We start from the raw sequence: 24,396 nt of genomic DNA, 5'->3' as shown, positions 1-24,396 counted from the left end.
TAGTTTCTCTCCTTTGCTTATGCTAAAAAGGCAATAATGGTTCAAAATTCCTGACCATTTTCACCAATAAAGCCTAGAAAAACAGGGCATCAGTATATTGTAAACCGATAGGTTCAAATATTTTTTTCCAGTGATCTGTGCGTTTTGTTTTCGTGGAGTTTCAGTGCACTTTACTGACGCATTTCTAAAAACAATTCGCGTAGAGAGAAAAGAAAGAATGTTTTTTGGCAATATGAGGAGACAACGCAGCAAAACGCGTATATATGCGGCCTTTGACCCCTGGGGGTTAAACACCTATATGCATGATGCAGTTAATGACATTATGTAAGAGTCTAATTGTTGTTGTTCTGAGATTGTTTGTAGAGCGGTCTACAAACTTTTTGCGAGTGTTGAAGCTGGCCTCTGCTAATGAAACTGCAAACTATCTACAGTAAACTTTCTTTTAAGTGAATCTGTCTCCTGCTCTTCTTCATCTGATAGACTGGTCTTTTTTGGGTTAAAACTGTTGGTCCCCCTACAAAGTGTATTTATGCACGCACACTATAATCTGCTGTTTTACTCCACTGAACTCCATATAAAAAGACAGAAACTTTTTTGAACAGGCCTATCTAAAGGGTTAATGCAGCCAACTGATGATCAACAGTATGACACATTTGACCTCTTCCCAACAGGTAAAACACCAACAATCTAGAATGCATGATTATTTGGTGTCATGGCTTTGCGGTTAAAAAAAATGTGGTTATAATGGAAGTCAATGGGTCAAAAACAACCAATAACATAATAAAAGGGTATAGGGCTGCACGATTAATCGTATTATTATCAAGATAATGATATCTGTGGCTCACGATCAGTAATTAAATATCGTCACGATTTTACAGAATAAACACAAAGCCGTTATTTTAATGGGCGGAGTGTACGGATTGTACCGTAACACAAGCATGAGGTGACTGCGTCTACATTGCAAGTGTTTTTTGAGGAATGTAATGTTGATCAGGTAGTCTTTGCTTCTGTTTAGTCCAAACTTCAAGGTAACACAACAAACCTCATTATCCACCTTAAAAGCCAATCACAAAGTGGCTGTCATCAGTGGGTTAAGGAGCTCAGGAGAATTCTGCTTTGCATTTTTTATGCATTACTAAACCAGACAACATTTGTTTTATAAGTAAAAAAATATTTGAGGAGATTCAGCAGTTTTTTTTTTCATGTAGACAGAAAGACACTATCCAATTGTTTCAATATAAAAAAAAAGTCATTGTGGCCATGTTTACGTAGATATTCAGGTTAGTTTTCAGCAATCTGATGCAACTTTTATCATTTACAAGAAAAAAAAATGCTATTAAAAGTTTCAGATCAATTAACTCAATTTATAAAAAGACTAGCCTATTTTATGCATGAAATAATGAAATAGATAACTAATTACATTTATTTCTGATTAGACCATGCTCTTTATTCAGTTTTAATAGGTATATACATGCTTTTTTTAAATAACATGATTAAAAACACATTAAAGACTAAACACTTAAAATAAAACATTCACAAAGGTGTATCTTATGGAAAAACACCAAGTGACGGGCGCTGCTTTCGGTTTTAAAACAATCAAGCCGATTTTTATAAAATCTAATTTGCAGAAGAGAAATGACAAAAATTTAGCAAAAGGAAAAGATTAAACATATATGGACTGTTGAAAGAGCATTCTACTTTATTTATTCTTTTGACTCAATACAACAGCTAAGATAATGAATGACAGATTGTAAAGCCGTCTCTCCTGCATGCTTCAGCGGCGCGTCCCACTGTTTATGAATGAAGAGGCGGAGAGAATGCGCAGTTTAGTTTCACCTCAAGATATTGAAATAAAAACTAAGACCGAACTGCTCATCACGCTCAAAAAGTTACACTAAGTTAAATGCAAAACTGTTGTTAGTTGCACCTGCAGGAAGCACAATGAACTGAACAGGCCATTCTTTTAATTCAATATTCGTGAAGTATGTGACCGAACCGCAGATGCTTTGTCATGTTGGTCGCGACACTCTTCTTCACCACATGTAGCCACTCTTTCGAGCACATCATGCGGTCAATCTCTAATCAACTGTTTAGATTATTATTGAAGGTGCTCTCAAGCTGCAAAGTTCCTGGCAGAGTAGCAGGTGAAAACATGTGCATGCAGAAATGTGTGAGAACTAGTAACAACTCCTAGAAACAGGTTTTAATCCATAAAGAAGTTCATGAAAAAAAGGAAATTGTGATCAATGTGACATATGCAAGTGGAAAGTACTAAGCTAGGGGTGTCCAAACTCTGTCCTGGAGGGCCGGTGTCCTGCAAAGTTTAGTTACAACAAAAACCCAAAAGTCATTTGACGCTCAGTAACAACATGCACACTCACGTTCCGCTAGGCTATATGAAACAGAAGAAATTTCTGACCCTGTTTGTCAAACGCAGATTCGCCAGGTCTCGAAGCGCTTCTGAACTGATCGATGCTTTAAATTGCTTTAGTCACGTGACCAGATTTTTCGAAACACTTTAGTCACGTGACCTGGGTGTTTCGGATCATGCTTCGGTGCAGTGTTTCGAAAATACTTGTGCTTTGGGATCTCGATACTGTGTTGAAACGTCAGTTTCACGTCAGCCATCCCTACTTACTAGGCTTTCTAGAAACATTCATGCAGGTGTGTTGAGGCAAGTTGGAGCTAAAAGCTGCAGGACACCGACCTTCCAGGACGAAGTTTGGACACCCCTGTACTAATCCAACACAATCACTGTAATAGCAGATATCTTCTACGAGAATACTGTATATCGTCAGCTCAGTTAAACTTGTTTTAATTTATTGTTTTTATTTATTTTATATAGCCCCAGCGCTCAAGGACGCTTTACAAACAGTAGAATAACAAGAAAAGTAATAAACTTAAGAAGGTAAAGAAAACGGGAGACTAGTAATACATAAAAGAATGAAAATGGGAAAGACATGGGAACAAGTAACAAAAGAAACTTATTCCTGTCTTTCAATGAGTGCTTATGTGCATTTAGGAGAACTAGGCAGCACACTCAGGGCTGCAAGATGGATTTAATTTAGTATTCTTATTATTAAAATATATCTGAATGAGGATCAAATGACTGAGTTGGTCTTTGAGAATGAAAACCAACCTGTTTGTTCCTGCAGATCTTCCTGTTTGACTCTGAATGTTTCTTCAATCTTCACATCTTCACTCTCCTCTTTAATAAACGCCATCTTTATAACAGTGTGGAGATCAGTCACTTCAGCAGGAGTTTTTCTCTGTGTTTGGACACTTTATCCTGTTTAAAATTAACAAAACAATGAACAGAAACAAAATAACTTCTCTTGAACTCTTGCATCAACAGTTTCTTTATATGAGTAATTAACAAAAAGAAATCAGGTAAAACGTGTCTTTAAAACACTTATTACACACGTTTCTGTTACTTTATACAAACAATAGCCCTCGGTTACTGAGAATAAAATAGTACTACGTTGTATAAGGGGTTAAAATAATATTTCCAACAGCAGGAACATAATTTAGCATCGTATATAAAACCTAAAACTTTAGCACTTTAACTTTAAATCGGGTTATATCTGTGAACGTTTTAAAACACAAACCTTTCTCCAGTTGAATCTCAGCGCTGAAGCGGCGCCGCATGATGACGTCACACGCCACGCCAAAATAAAAGTCTTTTGTGTTTGGCTTTTTTTGCCACTTACTGTTGCAGTCATGACTTACTGATACACTATATCTTTTCTCTTTCTCTCTCTCTCTCTCTCTCTCTCTCTCTCTCTCTCTCTCTCTCTCTCTCAAACCTTTATTCTAAACATTTTAAGACAATTTTGAGAAACTTTTTTAATCCAGTTCATGATGACTTGCATGTCTACAACACATTACTTCCTATTAATATCTGAGTCCAAATCTCATCCTCATAATTATGACCTCTAATTTTCTATTTCTACAACTTCATAGGCCTATATAGGGTTTCTTTTTTTCATATGAATTGTCATCTCTTGTTATCTGTATTCTACGTTTACCTTTACTTACAGAAGCATTAAAGGGGTAGTTCAAATAAAAATTACAATTCTGTCATTTACTCATCCTCTACTTGTTCCAAACCTGTTTGAGTTTCTTCTGCTGAATGCAAATGAAGAGAATACAGGAGCAAAAACAGCCACTATATGGTTCAGCAGTTCCTACTTTGACTGCTTTTACAACATTTTCTTGCACACAAAATGTTCTTGGAACTCGATAACAATTGAAACACTAAAGCCACATGAACTGTTTTGACAATGTTTTTGGTTCCTTTTCTGGACTTTGAGCTTCTCGGGACTCTTGCTGTCTGTGACAGACGAGGGAGCTCTCTGGTTTCATCTAAAGTGTCTTCATTTGCGTTCTAAAGATGAGCAAAGTTCTCAGGGGATTGAAACAACAGGTAGAGGGACAATCGTTCTCGAGTGCCTAGTGTACACTATAACACACGCCTCCCACCACTGCTGATATACAGCCACATCGCAATGCTTTTAAAAATGAATTTTTTTATTGCAATAACAACAGGCCATTACAACAAATAGAAATACAAAAACTGATAGAAGGCCATGTCACACTGCTACCCGTGTGATATTACTCATATGTTCATTCATTTTCTTTACAGCTTAGTCCCTTTATTAATCAGGGGTCACCATAGTGGAATGAACCACACATGCTTTATGCAGTGGATGCCCTTCCAGCTGCAAACCATTACTGGGAAACATGCATAAACACTCATTCACACACACACACACCGTATGCATATGGACTTGGGGGAAATCAGAGCACCTGGAGGAAACTCACGTGAACACGGGGAGAACATGCAAACTCCACACAGAAATGTCAACTGACCCAGCTGAGACTCGAACCAGTGACCTTCTTACTGTGAGGTGATCATGCTACCCACGGCACCACTGTGACACCTCACATGTATAATTATTTGAGGTATTAAACTGGTATTGGTGAAGAACTATGCTTACAAATGGTTGTTATTCTTAAAACGTGTGAAAAGGCACCATTCAGGTGTAACAATTGTAATGATCTGGGGAATCAAGCATGTATTGTTATAGACACCTTTGCTTATTTGTCTTAAGAGATGTACGGCATGTTTATGTAATATGCTTTAGGCTATCAAGTTGGTATTGGCATGAACAGCTATACCTGTTAACAGGTTTCTTATTTGTGAAACAGTCCTGTTCAGTTAATGGTCTGGCCTATCAGGCAGCTATTAATAAAGATAATTGCACATGATGATGATCCATTCATTTAAATGATTATGTGACACAAAGATTTAAATTCATTGTTGCAAACAAGTTACAGGAGTAAGTGTAGTTGTTGTTTTATGTGATGTCCACCACTGTAATTACACCATGGTGAAAAAGAAGTCTGAGAAATGCTGTAGTTGGTGTAGGTGGAGCAGGTTAATCACATTAAAAGTTCTGCATTGTGTAGATATGAAAGTGAACTCTTGACGTTGAATTACCCTGTATAAACTGCCTATACAATCATTTTACTTGTGATATAATTATTTTCTAATTATAAATATATAGATGCATGACAGATTTAATAGTGGACTCCAGAAAGGTAAGACCAAAGCTTGAAATCGCATCATGTGAGTGCATGACAATAATTGAAGATCAAAACATGAGCTATATGGAGCAATCGCTCGCTTTTAGCAAACTCTAATCATATTGTTTTATCCCACCTTATCCCACATTGAATCGACTGCATTGATTCCTTTGTCTATTAGGCTAGTTTCAATTGGATTTCAGAATGTCACTATGCAGAGTGAGCGCATTTTCCTTCCTTCTCCTGGTAAGGAGATACAGCTATATAATAGAATTAGTTATATTTCAGATAATATAAATCAATTATTAGCAACAAAAGACCAATTTCATAATGCTTTTAGCGTAAAAGACTTTATTTTGAAGCAAAAAATATGCTGGAGTACTGGATCAGATATATGGCACTTTACTCACACCTGATTACCTCTGCAGCTTATACTTAACATTTAACAGCACCTGTAATGAACAAAAATGAGTTTGATGTTACAGTGTTTCTCATCCATTTGTGATTAATGTACAAACAATTATCTACTAAGGCCAAAAGTAGCAAAAAAGTTTGTGACAGTATGTTATCGCTTTACTGTGTTAAAAGGAAAAGGTTTTGTCACAGGGTATCTTATATATGCTTTTGTGAATGTTTATGCATATTTGTATGCACAAACACAAGTAATAATTAGAGGGAAAAACATCTTTGTTACATACCAGGTGAATAAGAGGCATAGAGAGAGCTGAGCTCCTCACACATGTTCTGTTCAACTAAAAAAACGAAGGAAGGAAAACAAAATTGGCACAGTAACAAATTACATTTTGATCGTTAAAATCTATAGACACTTTTAGAAAGAAATAATTGACCTGTTAAGAGTGTGTTGACAGTCTTACAGAAACCAGCAATGAGCAGCATGTGCTTTAAGAGAAATAAAGGACTCTGAACTCACATAGAGAACAAGTTCAGTGATAAATAAATGACTAAAACATTGCTAATAGTTAGCTCATGTCAATGAATTGACTGAACTTAACAAATTTTCGAAGTTTGGAAATTGTTTCTTTCAACGAATGATAATATATCACTGTATCATAGGATAAGACTTACATAACTATTATATAAGTGAAATTATGAATGTGAAATTTCAAATCAAAGTACCTCAACATAAGTGTATCAACATTAACTACAAAATGCAGCAGCTAAAATAAAAAAATAAGCTTCCATCAATAGTCATATAAAAAACAGCAACAAATCATATGATGATGGCTAAAGTCAACTTATTTTCCCAATACATCATTATTTCTCTGTAAAACTGCTGAACTTCCCATCCCCCACACTATGTGTCTTCAGTCTTCACTGCTCCTCCTCATTTGCATCTTTATACCAGCATTAATGGGTGCCAATTGAGTCTTATCCAATCACATTCCAGATCCAGTAGCTTAGCAGGGTTGTGTTTATATATTCTGGGTTCCTAACAGAATCTTCATTGGCTTATTTTGCTATAAGAGAACTTTGGAGGACAAACTACGATTGTAAATTCCTACATTGGAATTATTACCAACAACAACATACAAAGAAAAACCCACTGGGGCCATTTCTCATCCCACTTCATTGAAGACTGAAAAGGTAAGTTGCCCATTGTGAATTTACACTCAAATAATATCTGAATGCTAACATTATAATGTATCAAATCTAAACATGTGTAGATGCATTGTTCAATGTTGTATTAAGTTCTTCAGTCATTTTTAAAAGCCTTTTTAAAACTATTTAGTTTTTTGTTTGTTTGTTTATTTGGTTATAAATATAGTTTTTATCCTGACAAATGGACTGTAGCCCTAATAAGTTTCAGCATATTACATATATAGGTTGGAACCTGGCAGGCAATTTTCGAGAATTTGATGTTTCCCCATTCAAACATACAAAGAGGCGGTAACATCAGTGAATGAGTTAAAGCTATGGATAAAGAAATGCAATCGTTTGAAGAAAATGCGACCTCTTACCAACCTACCAGAAGGCAAAGATCTAGTGGGGGTAAATGGGTTTTTTCAATTAAAATACAAAGTGATGGTCTTACAAATACAAAACAGAAAGCAGATAAAGTATAAAGTGGAAAACGAGGGAGAAATGTATTAATAAGTCATGACTAAGAGTAAGTGGGGGAAAAAGCTAAACAAAAAAAGACTTTTATTTTGGCGTGGTGGTGTGACGTCATAAGGCTGCGCCACTCTCACACTGTGATTAAACTTGAGAAATGTTTGTTTTAAACCTTTTACATAGATGTAAACCGACAGATTAAAATTTCAGGTTGTTCATTTAATGCTTAATGTACCTGCTGCTGACACTATTATTTTAAGCCTTTATACAACGAAGTACTATTTTACTCACAGTAAGGTTTATTGTTTGAATAAGATAGGATAAACTTTATTTGTCCCCGAGAGGAAATTATTGTGCAAATAAGTGCTACAACGTTGCTGTAAGCAGATAATAAAATAAATAAAACAAACAAAACAATTAAGAACATACCCGAATAAAGTTTGAATAAAGTAACATAAATGTGTGTAATAAGTGTTTTAATGAAGGTTTAATTTAGAGCATAATGTCATTTCCACTCTAAGTATTCATCACTATATATAAGAAATTGAGTACTAGTTTTAATCAGCTCATTTGTGGCTATTGTTTCTTGCTTAGATGATTTATTTTTGTTAATTACTCTCAAGTGTTGAAAGTGTTGAAGAGATGTTATTTTGTTTCTGTTAATTGTTTTATTTATTTTAAACAGGACATTTTTATGGTTTTGTTCGTTTTAAACAGGATAAAGTGTCCAAACACAGAGAAAAACTCCTGCTGAAGCGACTGATCTCCACACTGTTATAAAGATGGCGTTTATTAAAGAGGAGAGTGAAGATGTGAAGATTGAAGAAACATTCACAGTCAAACAGGAAGATCTGCAGGAACAAACAGGTTAGTTTTCATTCTCAAAGACCAACTCAGTCATTTGATCCTCATTCAGATATATTATAATAATAAGAATGTGATGAGTGTGAGTGTGCTGCCTAGTTCTCCTAAATGCACATAAGCACTCATTGAAAGACAGGAATGAGTTTCTTTCCTTCTACTTGTTCTCATGTCTTTTGTCTTTCGTTTTATGTATTATTATTCTCTCATCTTCTCTACCTTCTTATTATTAATGCTTCTTGTTCTCCTACTGTTTTGTAAAGTGTCCTTGAGCACTGGCGCTATATAAAATAAATAAAAACAATAAATTAAAAAAGTTTAACTGAGCTGAAGATATTTGACCTACAGTATTCTCATAGAAGATATCTGCTATTACGGTGATAGTGTTGGCTTAGTACTTTCCATTTGCATATGTCATGTTGATCACAATTCCCCTTTTGTCTACAACCTCTCTATAGGATTAAACTTGTTTCTAGTAGTTGTTACTAGTTCTCACAGATAGTATCTAGAATTACATCATTATTATAATAACTAATTACCAGGTCTATTGTGTTTAAACAGGGTTTCTGTGGGGTCTTAAAATGTCTTAAATTCCAAAATCAAAATTTTAGGCTTTAAAAAGGCTTAAATTTACTGAAATATTGTGTTGTAGGTCTTAAATCTTTTTTAAACAAGTCTTCATTTTCCTTTGTTCATGTTTTGCTACCCAATCTGGCCAAAACCCATACAATTACCAACAATCCACCTCAATAAAACCTTAAACTTTTAATTCGAAAGGGTCAAACTCTATTTATCATTATGGTTTAATTATTTTCCTCACAATAACATTTGTTTAAACGTGCTCCATGTATTTACTGCTGAGGACATCAACCTGGACAGATTGTTGTGCATAGGTTTAGTTTATTATAGTTTTTAAAATGTTTAAAACATTTTAGAGTGTAGAAATAACAATAAATCATAGCAAGAAACATCCTAATACATAGTTACTAAATTTGAACTGAATTGACCGTAACAATTTACAGTTTTACAACTTTTTAGCCAAACATTCTACTCGCTATAACTGCAAAGATCACATGACACTGACATCAGGATTAAAATATTTTTAAATTGTCCAGTGTGTGATTTAATGAAATATTCAGTTTTCCTTTTGTAATTGTGGTAATAGTATTGACAGTTTACAGTTTAAACATTTAAAATGTAAAATATTGCTTAATTTTTTTTATATTTTTGATTGCGCAATGATACATGGTGGGAAAATAACTCACTAATTCGGACATCAATAATTTTTGGTAATTTAATCTTTGAATAAATAAATAAATATTCAAAGTAAATAAATAATTAAAATAAATAATCAAAAATGTAACAATGTAACAATTTTTTTAAAGCTGAAAAAAGGATGGCTTTGGTCACTAAATGTACATGCAACTATAGAATCACCCATATAGTCCATGGAGAGCAACATGTTTTTGTAGAGTTTACTTGCAAAACTTGGCAAACATCACTTAAGCAAGCAAACACTGAGATAAATATAGTCTGCAATACAAATAATAGTTGTAAAATAAAAGTTAGTTTGCTTTTATTAAAATGACAGAGAACATTTAAAAAGATAAATACATTACACACACACACACATATATATATATATATATATATATATATATATATATATATATATATATATATATATATATTAAACTAATGCATTAAACTGTTAATGCAGCGAAGGGTAAGGACATTTAAATAAGATATGTTTAATGTGAGGTAAACTTCATCATTTACTCTTAACCTTAAAGTATTTTAGTATCAACTTAGCTAGGTATTTAAAGCCATCGAAACAGTACATAACGTTGCACAGCATACGTTAGGTCCAAAAAAGGATTAATAAATTTACCCCGCACAAACTTGGGCCCCGTTTACACTGTCAGGTCTTGATACAGAATTCTGATTTGTTGCCTATATCAGATTTTTTTGTCTGTCCGTTTACACGTTTTTTTAAATGTGACCCATATCCAATTCATGTCTTCACACTTGCTGTACAATTTACGATGCATGCATAAACGCGGGTTCTAGCATCTGTGCCACACTAGCCAAGATGGAAGAAACCGTCTTGTTTAGAGCTCTGCGAAATATGCGAAGCGTAGTATAAGTAGTGAATGGTTGAGTCTAGATTTACCTCCACTCAGTTTACGTAATGGCATGGCCCTGATGTGTGTGTGTGTAGTTGAAGATGTAGCCTTTGCCTGTGTGCGCACTGGTGTTGTTGGAGAGAATAAAGTTGTTCTATGTGTAGCCCGCAGTGAGTGTATTAATAGCGATAAAAAGCAAATGTTACAACACAAAGTTCAGCCAACTTTAAAATGTTTTTGAGGCGGAGGAGGTGGGAAAGGGCCGTCATCGCAGCTTTTGATTATGGTTAATATGCTGTATGATGTCCTCCGCCATTCAGAGAAATGTGTGGGTACGAGAGAGATCTCCGGTCTGGTGGGAGCAAATTGTGGCGACTGACCACTTTTCTCCATGTTTCCTCTGTTGTTGTTGTTTACTGAGTCGGAATTTCCACACACGCTCTTCCTTCTACATCATTAAACGGCGGAGAATGATGATGATCAGAACAGAACGCCTCAATAAATCTGATCTGCCTGTGTACATGACAGTCGTATTATCACATATCCATTTTATATCTGATTTATTTCCACATATGAAGGAGACCTGAAACCGATCGCTGAATATCCGAATGCATGCAATGCATGCGTTTTTTTCTGTTTACACGGTCATAGAACAGATCCGATCTGTGTCACATATGAGCAAAAAATCGGAATTGGGTCTCATTTAACTGGCAGTGTAAATGGAGCCTTAAACGTAACTTTAACGGTACACAAGCAAGAAGTGCTAAAAGTTAACTGATTTTGTATGTCTGTTTGACAATTTGACATTTGACTAACTTGATTTTCAAGACAGCCTCGCCGCAGCCAATCACCAGCGTTTGATCCGGGCACGTTAAGGATGCAGGTTTTCTAGCTCACTGACGTTGACAAGATTATACCCTTGGGTATCGAAATTTGGTACCGAACGAAAATAATTTTTTTGATACTCGATAGTATCGAGACGATTCGGTCGGTGCTTAAAAAGTATTGAACTCGATACCCAGCCCTACCTTTAGAACGTTATAACATCACTAAAAGCAGCATCGAAGCAGTCTCCTTTCAGTCAATCCACCTTATCACGGATATTGTCAGCCTGATCTAGTGTATTAATCAACTATTGTGGGTTCTGGAACTATTGGAATTTTACATTTAATGTGCCTCAAAATTTCAGTGTGTAGCCAATGTTTCCAGTGTCTTTTCAATTTTTAGCTTTTGAAGAGAGTTTTTAAGACTTAATGAAAACTAATGTTTTATTTCTTTATTTCAGACTTAATTGAAGAGAATGAGCGGAGTAAAGAGGAGGAACATCATGACAAAATTGATGAAAAAAGTAAATTACAGACTGATGGTATTTTGAAAAGGAGAGACAAGAATTGTTTCACCTGCACTCAGTGTGGAAAGAGTTTTGGAAGAAAAGAAACTCTTAAAATTCACATGAGGATCCACACTGGAGAGAAACCATTCACATGCACTCAGTGTGGGAAGAGTTTCAGCACATCCTCATCCCTTAATAGTCACATGAGGATCCACACTGGAGAGAAACCATTCACATGCACTCAGTGTGGGAAGAGTTTCAGCAAATCATCATCCCTTAATCTACACAAGATGATTCACACTGGAGAGAAACCATTCACATGCACTCTGTGTGGGAAGAGTTTCAGCCAATCATCATACCTTAATCTACACATGATGAGCCACACTGGAGAGAAACCATTCACATGCACTCAGTGTGGGAAGCGTTTCAGCACATCGTCATCCCTTAATCTACACATGAGGATCCACACTGGAGAGAAACCATTCACATGCACTCAGTGTGGGAAGAGTTTCAGCCAATCATCACACCTTAAAAAACACATGAGAATCCACACTGGAGAGAAACCATTCACATGCATCCAGTGTGGTAAGAGTTTTAACTGCTCATCATCCCTTAATCAACACATGAGGATCCACACTGGAGAGAAACCATTCAAATGCACTCAGTGTGGGAAGAGTTTTAACAACTCATCATCCCTTAATCAACACATGAGGATCCACACTGGAGAGAAACCATTCACATGCACTCAGTGTGGGAAGAGTTTTAAGTACTCATCAAACCTTAATCAACACATGAGGATCCACACTGGAGAGAAACCATTTAAATGCACTCAGTGTGGGAGAAGTTTTAGCAAATCATCATCCCTTAATCTTCACATGATGAGCCACACTGGAGAGAAATCATTCACCTGCTTCTAAGCCGTGGTCACACTGGACTTTTCTCCCCATAGACTTCCATTCATATGCACGTGAATGCGTCAGACCGGAAACGCAAGTTCTTGCATCAAGTTTCGCAGTTCACTACCTTGCAAAGTTCAAGCTTGGTGAACTCTGACCTGCGAAATCGCATCACTTGACTGTGTCAGACCAATCGAAGATCAAAACATGACCTCGCTGGACCAAAATGTAAAATATGGACCAATCGCTCACTTTTTTTTAAATGTCTAATCATCTTGTTTGATCCTGCCCCTTTTCGCAGAGCTGTACAACAGAATTTTGTATGCTCAAACTCTAGTGTGACCGCAGATTCAGTGTGAGATGAGTTTCAGCAACTCCTCAGACCTTAAACACATGAAGATCCACACTGCTGTGAAAGAGTATATGTGCTTGAGTGTGAAAAGATTTTTATTACAGCTCCAAAATTGAAACTGCACCAGACAATTCACACTGGAGAGACCGTACAATTGTTCACACTGTTACAAGAGGTTTAATCAGTGAAAACATATGAAAACACAGAAGAGGATTCCCACTGGAGAGAAACCATACAGATCTGATCAGTGTCTACAGAGTTTCGCTCCTTCGGCGCAGCTTAAGAAACACATGGACAAAAAGTTGCACACATAACATAAACGCAGCAAAATATTTTCTCATGTTCACAGGATGTTTCATGTCTGAATAATGTTTGAAAAGGCTGAGTGACGGTATACTGTTTTCCAACACTCCTACATTGCAGTAGGTGGGGTTGTAAATGTGTTGCGTTCCTCGCGTTTACCGTAAACACGATGGCGGCTGAGAGAAGAACAGTTTTATAAACATCTGGCAAACAGCAGCTTAAAATCTCTTTGAAATTTATTGTACAGGTGCGGATACATTTGTACCAATATTAATACACTGTGATGATCCCAAGACTCCACATTGGAGTATGTGGTAAATCCTGATTGGATGCCTGCATTACTCCTCAATAGGTTTATAAAAGTTGTTGTGTTAGCTACCCCAGGACGCTGTGGCTACTCAGGAGTCCTCATTTCAAGACCTGCCATCTCATTGACTCTTTAACCTTATGGTTTTATTTTGCATTACTTTTATCATGTAGTTAAAGTGTTGTGATCATATCCTAATTTTTTATCTTAATTATTATCCCTAGACATTTGTTGGTTGCTTTGATTGATTGTTCTATGAGTTACATTTTATAATAAATAACTTGCATTCAGGCTATTTTGTTGGCTCATGTCTCTTTTATGTTGCGACTCAAACAAGTGGGTTATAACACTTTGCAAAATGTGTCCGGTTGTATCCGAGATCTTGTCCTTTCAGTCATGACCATAGGTACGAGTAGGAACCTAGATTGAGCGGTAAATTGAGAACATTGCCTTTCGCCTCAGCTCCTTCACCACGACAGACAATCACATCAACTGCATTACTGCTGCCGCTGCACTGATCCATCTTTTAATCTCACATTCTATTACTCGTGAAAAAAAACGCAGATACTTGAACTCCATTTGGGGTAAGGACTCTCCTTCAAACTGGAGATGGCCACCTTTTTCCAGTCAAGCACCATGGTTTCTGACTTAGAGGTGCTGTTTCTCTCCCTGCCATGTCACACTCAGCAGCAAACCGTCCCACTGCAGGCTGAAGGTCCATGTCTATGAAGCCAAAAGAACAATGTTATCTGCAAATGGCAGAGACAGTCCTAGCCTGCACCTAAAATTCTGTCAGTAAAATTCAGAGAGATCAGCCGCAAAAATAACACATTTACAAAATAAAATGAATAAATAGATGGATGGATAGACATTGTGGTGGTGGGGAGGGGGGAGTAGGATGGCTTGTTCAACTATAAATCAAGATGGAGCTGTCTCAAGAGGGATGGAGCAGTGCGCGAGATTGAATGCATTAAAATGAAATAAATGCTCAGGAAGCCCCAACCCTTTTTTTTAATCATCTGGCTGATGCAAGGTACTCCTATGCAACCTAGGGTGCTTATTGTTCAAGAGAAATTAAATGACAAAGTTATCAAACTGTTTTAAATATTGTAAAGAAATTTTTACAGGGATTTCCTGAAGTAGAGAAGTAACTTAAGGAAGGCAATTCATTTTGAGTATGATAGTTTGTTATTTTGAGTACCTCAGAGCAGTGGTTCTCTATTCTGGTGCTTGTGCAAAATGAGTTGACAACCATCCCGAATTAATTTTAGCTCTTCTTACTAATCTTTGAATCACACTTGAGAAACCACAAAAGCAGAGATTTGGCTTATCTTTAACTGCTTCAGATCAATTTGCACCAGATCAGCAAGAGACAACATTTGTATGAGTTTCCTTTGCTGACTGGCCTCGACGAAACACAGCGTTCCTGATTGGTTGGTGACTCGGCTTCATTGACGTCCTTGGGATTCACTCGCTTGTGAGTGGAAGTTGTCCTAGGTTACCGGGGTGACAGACTCTGCTGAGAGTCGGTTTGCAGATTTTTTTTGCGGTTTCATCGATTTCTAAACTTTAAGAGGTTGCATGGAAAATTCTTTGCGACCCGATTGCGTGCAGTGTCCGAGAGCAAGGCGAGAGGGGGTAGAGAGCAGCAATGACCATGAGCAAGCTAATGCGAAAAGCAAAGTTTTACTGTTGCGTATGGTTTTTAAGTGATCTGGTTTGGCCCATCCCAATGGCGCTGTCTTCCAATTAGCAGTTGCCATGGATGGCAGGCCCATGCCCCGTACCATTATGCTCAGTGTAAGTCATTAACAGACTGCTTGGTAATTTCATGTGGTAAAATATCTTGTAAGTTTGTTACAATCTTGCATCAAATGTTACAAGACAACTAATGTTTCTGATACTAGTTCTTCATTTACACCAATGTATTGCAAATAAATTGCAATATATTGCTCTCATCTACAATTATTAGTTAGCCAATCAGATTAATCCAAACTCACCATAAGAAGCTTAGCAAAAAGGCACTCCCTTATCTTCGTTTTCCGAAGAAAGCTCTTGACAGGACTGCTCCAACTTCTTCACAAGCTTCTAAAATTCAACATCTCTCTACAACCCATCAACAATTTCATTACCGTCATCTGACTACGACAAACCAACAACAACAGCAGCAGCAATACAACAACAGCGGAAATAACAAAACAGCAGCATCAAAACTACTCTCACATCATCAACAGCAACATGGACAGGAATGAAATCTCAGCTCTCCCAGAAACACCAGCCCCGGCTCAACAACACCATGCTCAGCCTGGAAGCAGACTCAATACCGAGGCTCCAATAAGAGGCCGAAGGCCTATCCGCTCTACTTCAGTAAGGAGCCAACGCCGCATGCAATCTCCATCTCCTGTCGCTCCAAATCGCCACCCACCTTCTCCAGCTTCTTCATACGCCTCCGCAAGATCATCATCCCTCACTTCCTCACTTGGCCTCCAGCTCCACATTTCAGTGAAAACTCCAGCCCTACTCTTCCAGCCATCCCTTCCACCCTTAACCCTCCTCAATTCTCTCTCCCTTCCTACCTCCCTCACTCTTCAGCCCAGCTTATTTCTGCCCAGTCCTTCCTCTCCTTACTCATTTCCCCTCTTCCAGTATCTCCACCTTTTTCTCCTCTACATCCCTTCACCAAGCACGCCACCTCCATTACTAACCCTCCCCAACATTCTACTCTTCCTACTCACATTTCTTTCGCACTGCCCCCTTCACCCTAACCACAGCCACGCCCCTTCCCATTCCACATTGTGATGGCCAGTGTGGTGGCCACACATTAAGAGTGAGGCATGCACGCACGCACACACAGCGCATTATACACATTCATTTAAGATTGTTTTTAATGGTTAAGTTAAATTGAGTTATTGTTTATACATTTCGTTTCTTTCATATTTGGTTTAGATAAGACACATACACGTTTCTGTTTCTCGATATTTTTCTTTATTGTTCACAGTACATTCACTACTATTTTGGGTGCACACAAAATTAGTTATCTCTACTGTGTGTTTTGTTAATTTAGTTTTCCTTGAGTTTAAGTTACCGTGCTGCAGTGCCGATGAGGAATGGAGTTTCCGGGTGTGGTCTGACATACTAAAGGGCCGTCATGCCGCCAATTGCCGTCTTTTGGTTCCGCCTGCCGATACCATTGGCGTAATGGCTTGGAGGGAGAGCTGATGTTTAGTTTAAGTTTATTAATGATTTGCAATATTTGTTTCTTCAGATTTATGCTTAGTTTTGCTTTTTATTTTGAATTTTTTTACTATTTTTTATATTTGTAATTAGATATTTTGCTTAGTTTTTTGTTGTAAATTGTCTGTTTTTGTCTCCCCCTTCTTGTTTATTGTGGACTAGTCCCTCTTGTATAAATGGGCTCTGTCTTGTCATTTCAAGGAGTTCTGTTTTTGGTTTAGACATGGTTTGTTTGGTTTGAACTCAGTTTTGTTTATTTGTTTAGTTTATTGATTTTTCAATTGTTTCATTTATTTCTTTTTTGAACTTTTGTGAAAACTTTTTTGGACTTTATTAAAAAATAATTATTTAGAAAATCTTCTTTTTGTATGCCCCTTACTACGTGCTGACTTGGTCCCTCACACGCATAATGCTCCAGTATTGGAACCACCCCCGATCTCCAACGCCGTCAAGAACCTCATCCTATCAGGTGCTGACATAGACCTTTCTACACTCCTTTCACCCATAGCACCTCCCTCGGCAGAACGACAGGTAGATTGCGGCGAATTCATTGTTACACTTAAATCAACCGCTAGCTCCCAACCCGCACACTTTCATTAGCTGAATTTCATGTAGCATTTGCACGTTCTACAGAAACCATCTGTTCAGTCTTTCCCCATAGGAGGCCATCCCCTACAGGGGAACACATTGTTACACGTACCACGTACCATTTTCTGCAAAATGCGCTATTTGCGTTACTCAGTGGAATCATTGTCTCTACTGGGGGGCCATGGATACTGATCTTCACAACAGAGTTTTCAAAGGATACCGTATTCTTTCCTGCGCAGTCTGCCATTCAAATCTGCACACGACCACTTCCTGTCCCTTCATAATCCCCTCCTCCGACAAAGAACTACAACCCCAAGATCCACCTTTCGCTACCCCTGCAAATTTCTCCATATCTGCAATTACTTTTTAAATGTCTGGGTAAAAAACAAAACTTTTCTCATATTTTCTTTTGAGTAAGCCTGGCAACACCTTAGCAAGCAACTAGCAACCACCTAGCAATGCCTTAGCAACAACATAGCAACGCCTTAGGAACCACTTAGCAACCACCTAGAAACACCTTAGTAACAGCCTAGCAACAACTTAGCAACCACCTAGCAACACCTTAGGAACCAACTAGCATCACCTTAGCTACCACCTAGCAACCGCTTCGCAACACCTTACCAACAACCTAGCAACACCTTAGGAACAGCTTAGCAACCACCTAGCAACACCTTAGCAATGCCTTAGCAACTGCCTAGCAACCACCTAGAAACACACTAGTAAGCGCATAGCAACAACTTAGCAACCACCTAAGCAACCACCTTGCAACGCCTTAGCAACCACCTAGAAACACCTTAGCAACTGCCTAGCAACACCTTAGCAACCGCCTAGTAACACCTTAGCAACCACATAGCAACGCCTTAGCAACAACCTAGCAACGCCTTAGGAACCACTTAGCAACCACATAGAAACACCTTAGCAACCGCCTAGCAACACCTTAGCAACCGCCTAGCAACAACTTAGCAACCACCTAGCAACACCTTAGCAACTGCCTAGCAACACCTTAGCAACCGCATAGCTACACCTTAGCAACTTGCTTGAACTGACCCGATCTAATTCTGTTTATATGAAATGAGCCTAGCAGGTTTGAGCTAACAGAACTTTTGCTATGACAACAAACTCTCAGATGAGTTTTGAAGAGCTAAACGATCCAAAATCAAATTGTCAATATCCAAATCTAGCTAACTGAGTAATCCACGTACGAAGAACGGATCCCAGGATGAGATGAACAGTGGTCAGAATGGAAATATCGGACAGTTTTAAAACTTTAAGCACTGTGGAAAAAGAGGAACTAAATAATACTGGTCAAGCTGAAGGAATGGCAAAGGGGTGAAGAAACAAGGATGGAAAATGTGGAGAAGAACAAAGTGGAAAGAAGATTTTTAAGAAGAAGAACTTTAAAGGTAAAACCAAATGTGGACATGGCAAAGAACAAAGTTTGAACAAAGAGCAGAGCTAAATATGTCTGTAAATCTTTGTCTCTTTTAACGGAAGGGGTTGTTGGTTAAGAGCGTTAAATAAAGATGTATAGGTTTTTAATTTCATTTTAATTTCTTTTAATGGTTTTAAATTGTGTATCTTTTAATTAAAGGGGACTGATGGGAAAAGATACATTTGAGAAAATAAGAGAAATGTAAAAACAAGGAAGTGATACAAGAAACAAACTGGAAAGAACATGCAATGGACGATTTGAAAAAGATGTGGCAAGAGGATATTATATCTAATAATGGTGATGGTAAATCTGGAAGAGGTGTCGCTTTTTTAATAAGGAAAGATGTTTTTAACTTTAAAAGAATTAAGAATAATTAGGGTTGGGTATCGTTTGGTTTTTTTTTCGATACCGGTGCTAAATCGATACTTTTAAAACGATACCGGTGCCAAAACGGTGCCTGAACCGATACTTTTTAGCCACAAAACTATGGTGGATGATTCTTAAAAAAACCTATTTGACGAAATCTTTTAAAAAATAATTTTAATAGAACAATATAATTTAAGTTTTAAGTAATCATCAATTCATATTTTATATATTTGAATTACATTAATATATTTCCTTTGATCATTAGTTGTTGAGCTTGAATTTCATTTCTGTTTCATTCCTCCTGACCGCCAGAGACGTTGTTTACACAGTGGATAAGCTGGATAGGCCAAGGAAAAATATACCAACAAAGTCACATGGTGACGCGAATTGAGCTGAGGTATATAATCCACTACAGCTCTGCGCCCTGCCTCTTTTTGCTTCACGCCTTTGGATTTTGGTTGTTGAACTATTTTTGTCGTCGAGTGCAGCTCTTTGGTATGAGCAGCGAGTTTTTCTCATCCTCCTGAGCTGTGACGATTTTTTGATGTCTTCGGACTACGGTTGGTCTTTGTGCAATTACTGATCTAGGATTGTTCAGTCTATTATATTGTGAACTGCGGGTAAGTTTTTCTTCATTATCTTACATTCGGCTGTAATATATAAGTGTCAATTGCCTCGCGGTACTATCCAGGGGTGAGACGCTGTATTATCCGGAGGTATACTATGCGGAGGTTTTACACCAAACTGCGTTTAGTGCTTATGTGACAATTACCTCACGGTGCTATCCGGAGGCTACTTTTTCTACCGCTACTAATACTCAGAGTGTGTGTGTGTTTTTTTTTTCTTCTCTCTTTCATGGCTGTTATTGGGCATACGCTCCGCTCTGTCCAGCAGTCCTAACCGTGGACGATTATCAATATATTTTTGCTAGTGTTCATTTTTCTTGTTTTCTGTTTCTCTCGGTGCATCCAGAGATCCAAATTTCGATCGACGGTTAGGGTGATTTTTCGCGCGTTATATTGTTAACGTTAGCCAACGGTACTAGCCGTGGTATTTGGTTGGTCCGTTCGATGCCTTCTCATGGCTAATCAAGCTATTTCCACGGCTTTCCCGATGACTTGCAATCTGTCATAACGAGCTTCTCCCAGATGACGGACACGATATCTTGTCCCATCCTGTCTCGGTGTTCAACATCTGAAAGACGTGCTAACTGATCCGTGCCCGCATTGTGGTTTGCTGCCCCTGTCAGAGAGACAGATGCGTTTGGCTGCGCTGAGAGGGGAAAAAAGGGGAAAAAACGTCGCGCTTTGGTGGCTTCTGGAGCTCCTCGTCCTAAGAAACCTAGCCGAGAAACCACCATTTGCCTCTTTAAGTGGCCACAGTCCCCTCTTCGACGTTATGTCGACATGTGCTTCTGACTCTCATTTTCAGGAGCAATGTCAGGCTGACGTTCCTGGGCCTGATGACCAACTAGTAAGACATACTGGGACTGTTGTATCCGAGAATGGCTCTCATCATTCTTCTGACAATGCCCCACACAAAGATGATGATGCATTGGAAGTCCTTAGGATGGCAGTAGCCCGTCTTGGCCTTTATGATGGCCCTGCTCATCCTGTTCAATCTAATGTGTTTTACCGCAGACCTCTATCTGTGGATACATTTGTTATGCCAGCATGCAAGGATATCATTGCAGAATTTTCAAATGCTCTTAAGGGGGCAGGCATGGCCAAAAGATGATCCAAGACTGCTCGCACTCTGGCCTCTATGGCTCAGGCAAAGTCTATTGGTGTGAGGAATGTCCCTGAAGTTGAACAGACAGTTGCGGCGCTTTTAGTGTCACCAGATGAAGCAATGAGTGGAAATGTCCGATGCCCTAGCGGTCAGTTTGGCCGTACAGATTCCCTTCTGAAGAAGGCTTACGAGTCAGCATCCTACATTACCAGGGCTGAAAATACTGTCTGCCAATTAATTTTGGCTGCCTCTAATTCGCTAGGCGCTGAAGTGGACCCTTCAGTTCCACGCTTTTTACAGACAGCCTTGCTTGCTATGGGGCATGTGACTCGAGAACTGGGGTCCCTTACAGCAACACTACTAAATGCTAGAAGGCAAGTATGGCTCGCTCAGGCTAAATTGTCAGAGGACTGTAAAAAGACACTGAGGGACCTTCCTATTGTCCCAGGACATCTTTTTGGGCCAGATGTATCAGAGGTGTTGGAAAAACGTGCTAAATTGCCCCCAAACCACCCCCCCCCCAACTCCTAAAGGCCGAAATTTTAAGGCCTGAGATGATTGGGCCGGCAGACCGCTGTTTCACAAGCCATCAGTTGTGATGTGTCAGACACGTGGGTTTTGACAACCATGTGCAAGGGTTACACCCTACAGTTCCGCTGCCAGCCCCCCAAGTTTTCGGGTCTAATTCCAACAGTCGTGACAGACCCAGCACATTCTGCAGCTCTCTCCAGAGAGATATGTTCCTTGTTGGAAAAAGGAGCAATAGAAGCAGTTCATCCTCTGGTTCAGAAAGAGGGTTTTTACTCGACTTATTTTCTGGTTCCGAAGTGGGACGGAGGTTTTCATCCAATATTGGATTTAATAAGGTTGAGCAGATTTCTGAAAAGACTTCCCTTTCACATGTTACATGTGACCAAAATTCTTCGGTCCTTTGCAGAGGGAGATTGGTTCACAACTGTAGATCTGACGGATGCATCTTTTCACGTTCCGATTGCCAAGCATCACAGAAAGTTTCTGCGTTTTAGTTTCAAGAGCAGAAGTTAACAGTTCAGAGTTCTACCATTTGGTCTCGCCCTAGCCCCCCGTGTGTTTACAAGATGCATAAAAGCTGTCTTATCTCACCTTTGGGCCCAGGGGGTACAAATCTTGCCATATTTGGACGACTGGCTGGTGTGTGCTCAAACGAGGGCTCAATCGGTGCACAATACGCAGCTGGTGCTGGACCATGTGACCAGGCTGGGTCTCTCAGTGAACAGAGTAAAGAGCTGCTTGTCCCCTGTACAGTCAATCACATTCATCGGGATGACTATCGATTCAGTCTCGATGCGTGCCTCCCTATCTCAGTTTCAGACGACAGACATCCTGAACCTCTTGAGCCAGTTTCATTTGGGAGTATCTCTACAGTACGGCGTGCTCCTGAGGTTGATCAGGATACTAACGGCAACCTCTTGAGTAATTCCCCTGGGATTGCTCCATCTGCTGCCCCTGCAGGTATGGAACAATCTTCTGCGGTTAGACCCATCTCATCATCGCTTTTGACGAATTCTCGTTGCTCAGGGTTGCATGCATGCCCTTCGCAAATGGAAGTCCCAAGCCTTTTTGACAGCCGGAGTACCGTTAGGGATTGTTTCCTCCCGCCGCGAGGTTACAACTACCGATGCGTCACTTATGGGTTGGGGGCAGTATGGAACTACAGAGGGAACAGGTGTCAGATGGTCAAGGGACAAGTCAAGGGACCATATCAATGTGTTGGAGATGCGGGCAGTTTGGCTGGCCCTGGGTCGACATGTCCTAGTCCAGTCGGACAACACATCAACAGTGTTTAATTTGAATCACCAAGGAGGTACAAGGTCCAGGAGTTTGTTGCGTCTCACGCACATGATTCTCACATGGTCTCTTCCTCGATTTGCATCACAAAGGGCTGTTTATCTGCCTGGGGTAGTCAATCAGACTGCAGATGCTCTGTCCAGGAATCAGATCGATCCAGGGGAGTGGAGACTTCATCCAGATGTAGTCCAGGACATTTGGACAGAGTTTGGCAGGGCGGAGGTAGACCTATTTGCAAACGAGAGACACAGCTCATTGCCCATTGTGGTTTGCTCAGACGGAAAGGTCCAGCTCATTAGGAAAGGATGCGCTGTCACACGACTGGCCAAACTGCCTTCTTTATGCTTTTCCTCCAATACCTGATATGGGAGACACTGCACAGGATTGCCCAGGGCAGACACCATGTACTTCTAATAGCACTATGGTGACTGTCCAAACCATGGTTTCCCTTGCTCCTAACGTTGTTGGTGAACCAACCGAGACAACTTCCAGGCAGGAGGGACCTGTTGTCTCAACTAGATGGTCATATTTGGCATCCAGATCCAGCACGTCTACAGTTATGGGTGTGGCCGCTGAGACCAACCATTTATTAGCAGAATGTGAGTCTTCAGTCATCCACACAGTTCTTAATGCAAGGGCAGCTTCTACAAGGAAGCTTTGTGCTTACCGATGGAAGTCATTCTGTTCATGGTGTGCGACTCGGAATATTAATCCTGTGCAATGCAAAGTTTCTGTGGTTTTAACCTTTTTACAAGGGCTGTTGGAGAGTGGCAAAGCTGCATCCACACTAAAGGTATACGTAGCAGCCATCTTGGCCCATCATGCATCTGTAAATGGTTCCTCTTTGGGGTCTGCTAGCCTAGTTTGCAGTTTTTAGAAGGGTGCAAAATGTCTCAATCCAGCTCGTTCCCCTCGTTCTCCAGTGTGGAACTTGCCTCTGGTGCTGGAATCTCTCTGCCAGTCTCAATTTGAACCCTTGAAAGAAGTAGATCTAAAGTGGAAAACCTTAAAGACTGCTTTCCTCTTGGCGGTTGCTTCAACAAAGGGATTGTGTGAGCTGCACGCTTTGTCAGTGAGTCAGTCCTGTTGGAGATGGAAACCAGATGACTCTGGTGTTACCCTGTGGCCTAATCCATCCTTCCTCCCTAAAATTTTGTTGCAGCAATTTATTAACTAGTCAATCGAATTGCAGTCCTTTCAACTATCACCTTCTGGCAAAGGTTTTCTGCTTTTATGCCCTGTGCGTGCCTTGAAATCTTATGTGGCGGCTACTGCACAGTAAGACAATCAGAACAACTGTTTGTCTGTTATGGAGAAGCTAGGAGAGGTGCACCTCTAAGCAAACAAAGACTGTCACGATGGATTGTTGAGGTCATTG

The 24,396-nt window shown here is 39.2% G+C and overlaps 2 protein-coding genes across 4 annotated transcripts in view; one reads left to right on the top strand and one right to left on the bottom strand.

Annotated features, from left to right (window-relative positions):
• Positions 1 to 24,396, top strand: part of LOC130221901 (zinc finger protein 721-like) — a 364,016-nt gene that overhangs the window by 170,224 nt on the left and 169,396 nt on the right. Inside the window, exon 3 of the mRNA XM_056454449.1 lies at positions 12,050 to 12,831. Within this exon, the coding sequence (XP_056310424.1) occupies positions 12,050 to 12,831 (782 nt within the window). The remainder of the gene's footprint in view (positions 1 to 12,049; positions 12,832 to 24,396) is intronic.
• The window catches only part of LOC130221919 (gastrula zinc finger protein XlCGF8.2DB-like), an 80,436-nt gene that overhangs the window by 10,950 nt on the left and 45,090 nt on the right, over positions 1 to 24,396 (bottom strand). For 2 of the 3 annotated variants that reach the window (XM_056454480.1, XM_056454481.1), the window contains exon 1: positions 3,140 to 3,284. The exons of the other annotated variant lie outside the window; for it this stretch is intronic. In XM_056454480.1, the coding sequence (XP_056310455.1) occupies positions 3,140 to 3,224 (85 nt within the window). In that variant the 5' untranslated portion in view covers positions 3,225 to 3,284. Of the gene's footprint in view, positions 1 to 3,139; positions 3,285 to 24,396 lie in introns of those variants that run through there. 3 annotated transcript variants of the gene reach the window in all.

Source organism: Danio aesculapii, chromosome 4 (genome assembly GCF_903798145.1).
Source record: "Danio aesculapii chromosome 4, fDanAes4.1, whole genome shotgun sequence".
NCBI lineage: Eukaryota > Metazoa > Chordata > Actinopteri > Cypriniformes > Danionidae > Danio > Danio aesculapii.
Note: the sequence above shows the minus strand (reverse complement) of the source record. Positions and strands in the feature narration are given on the sequence as shown.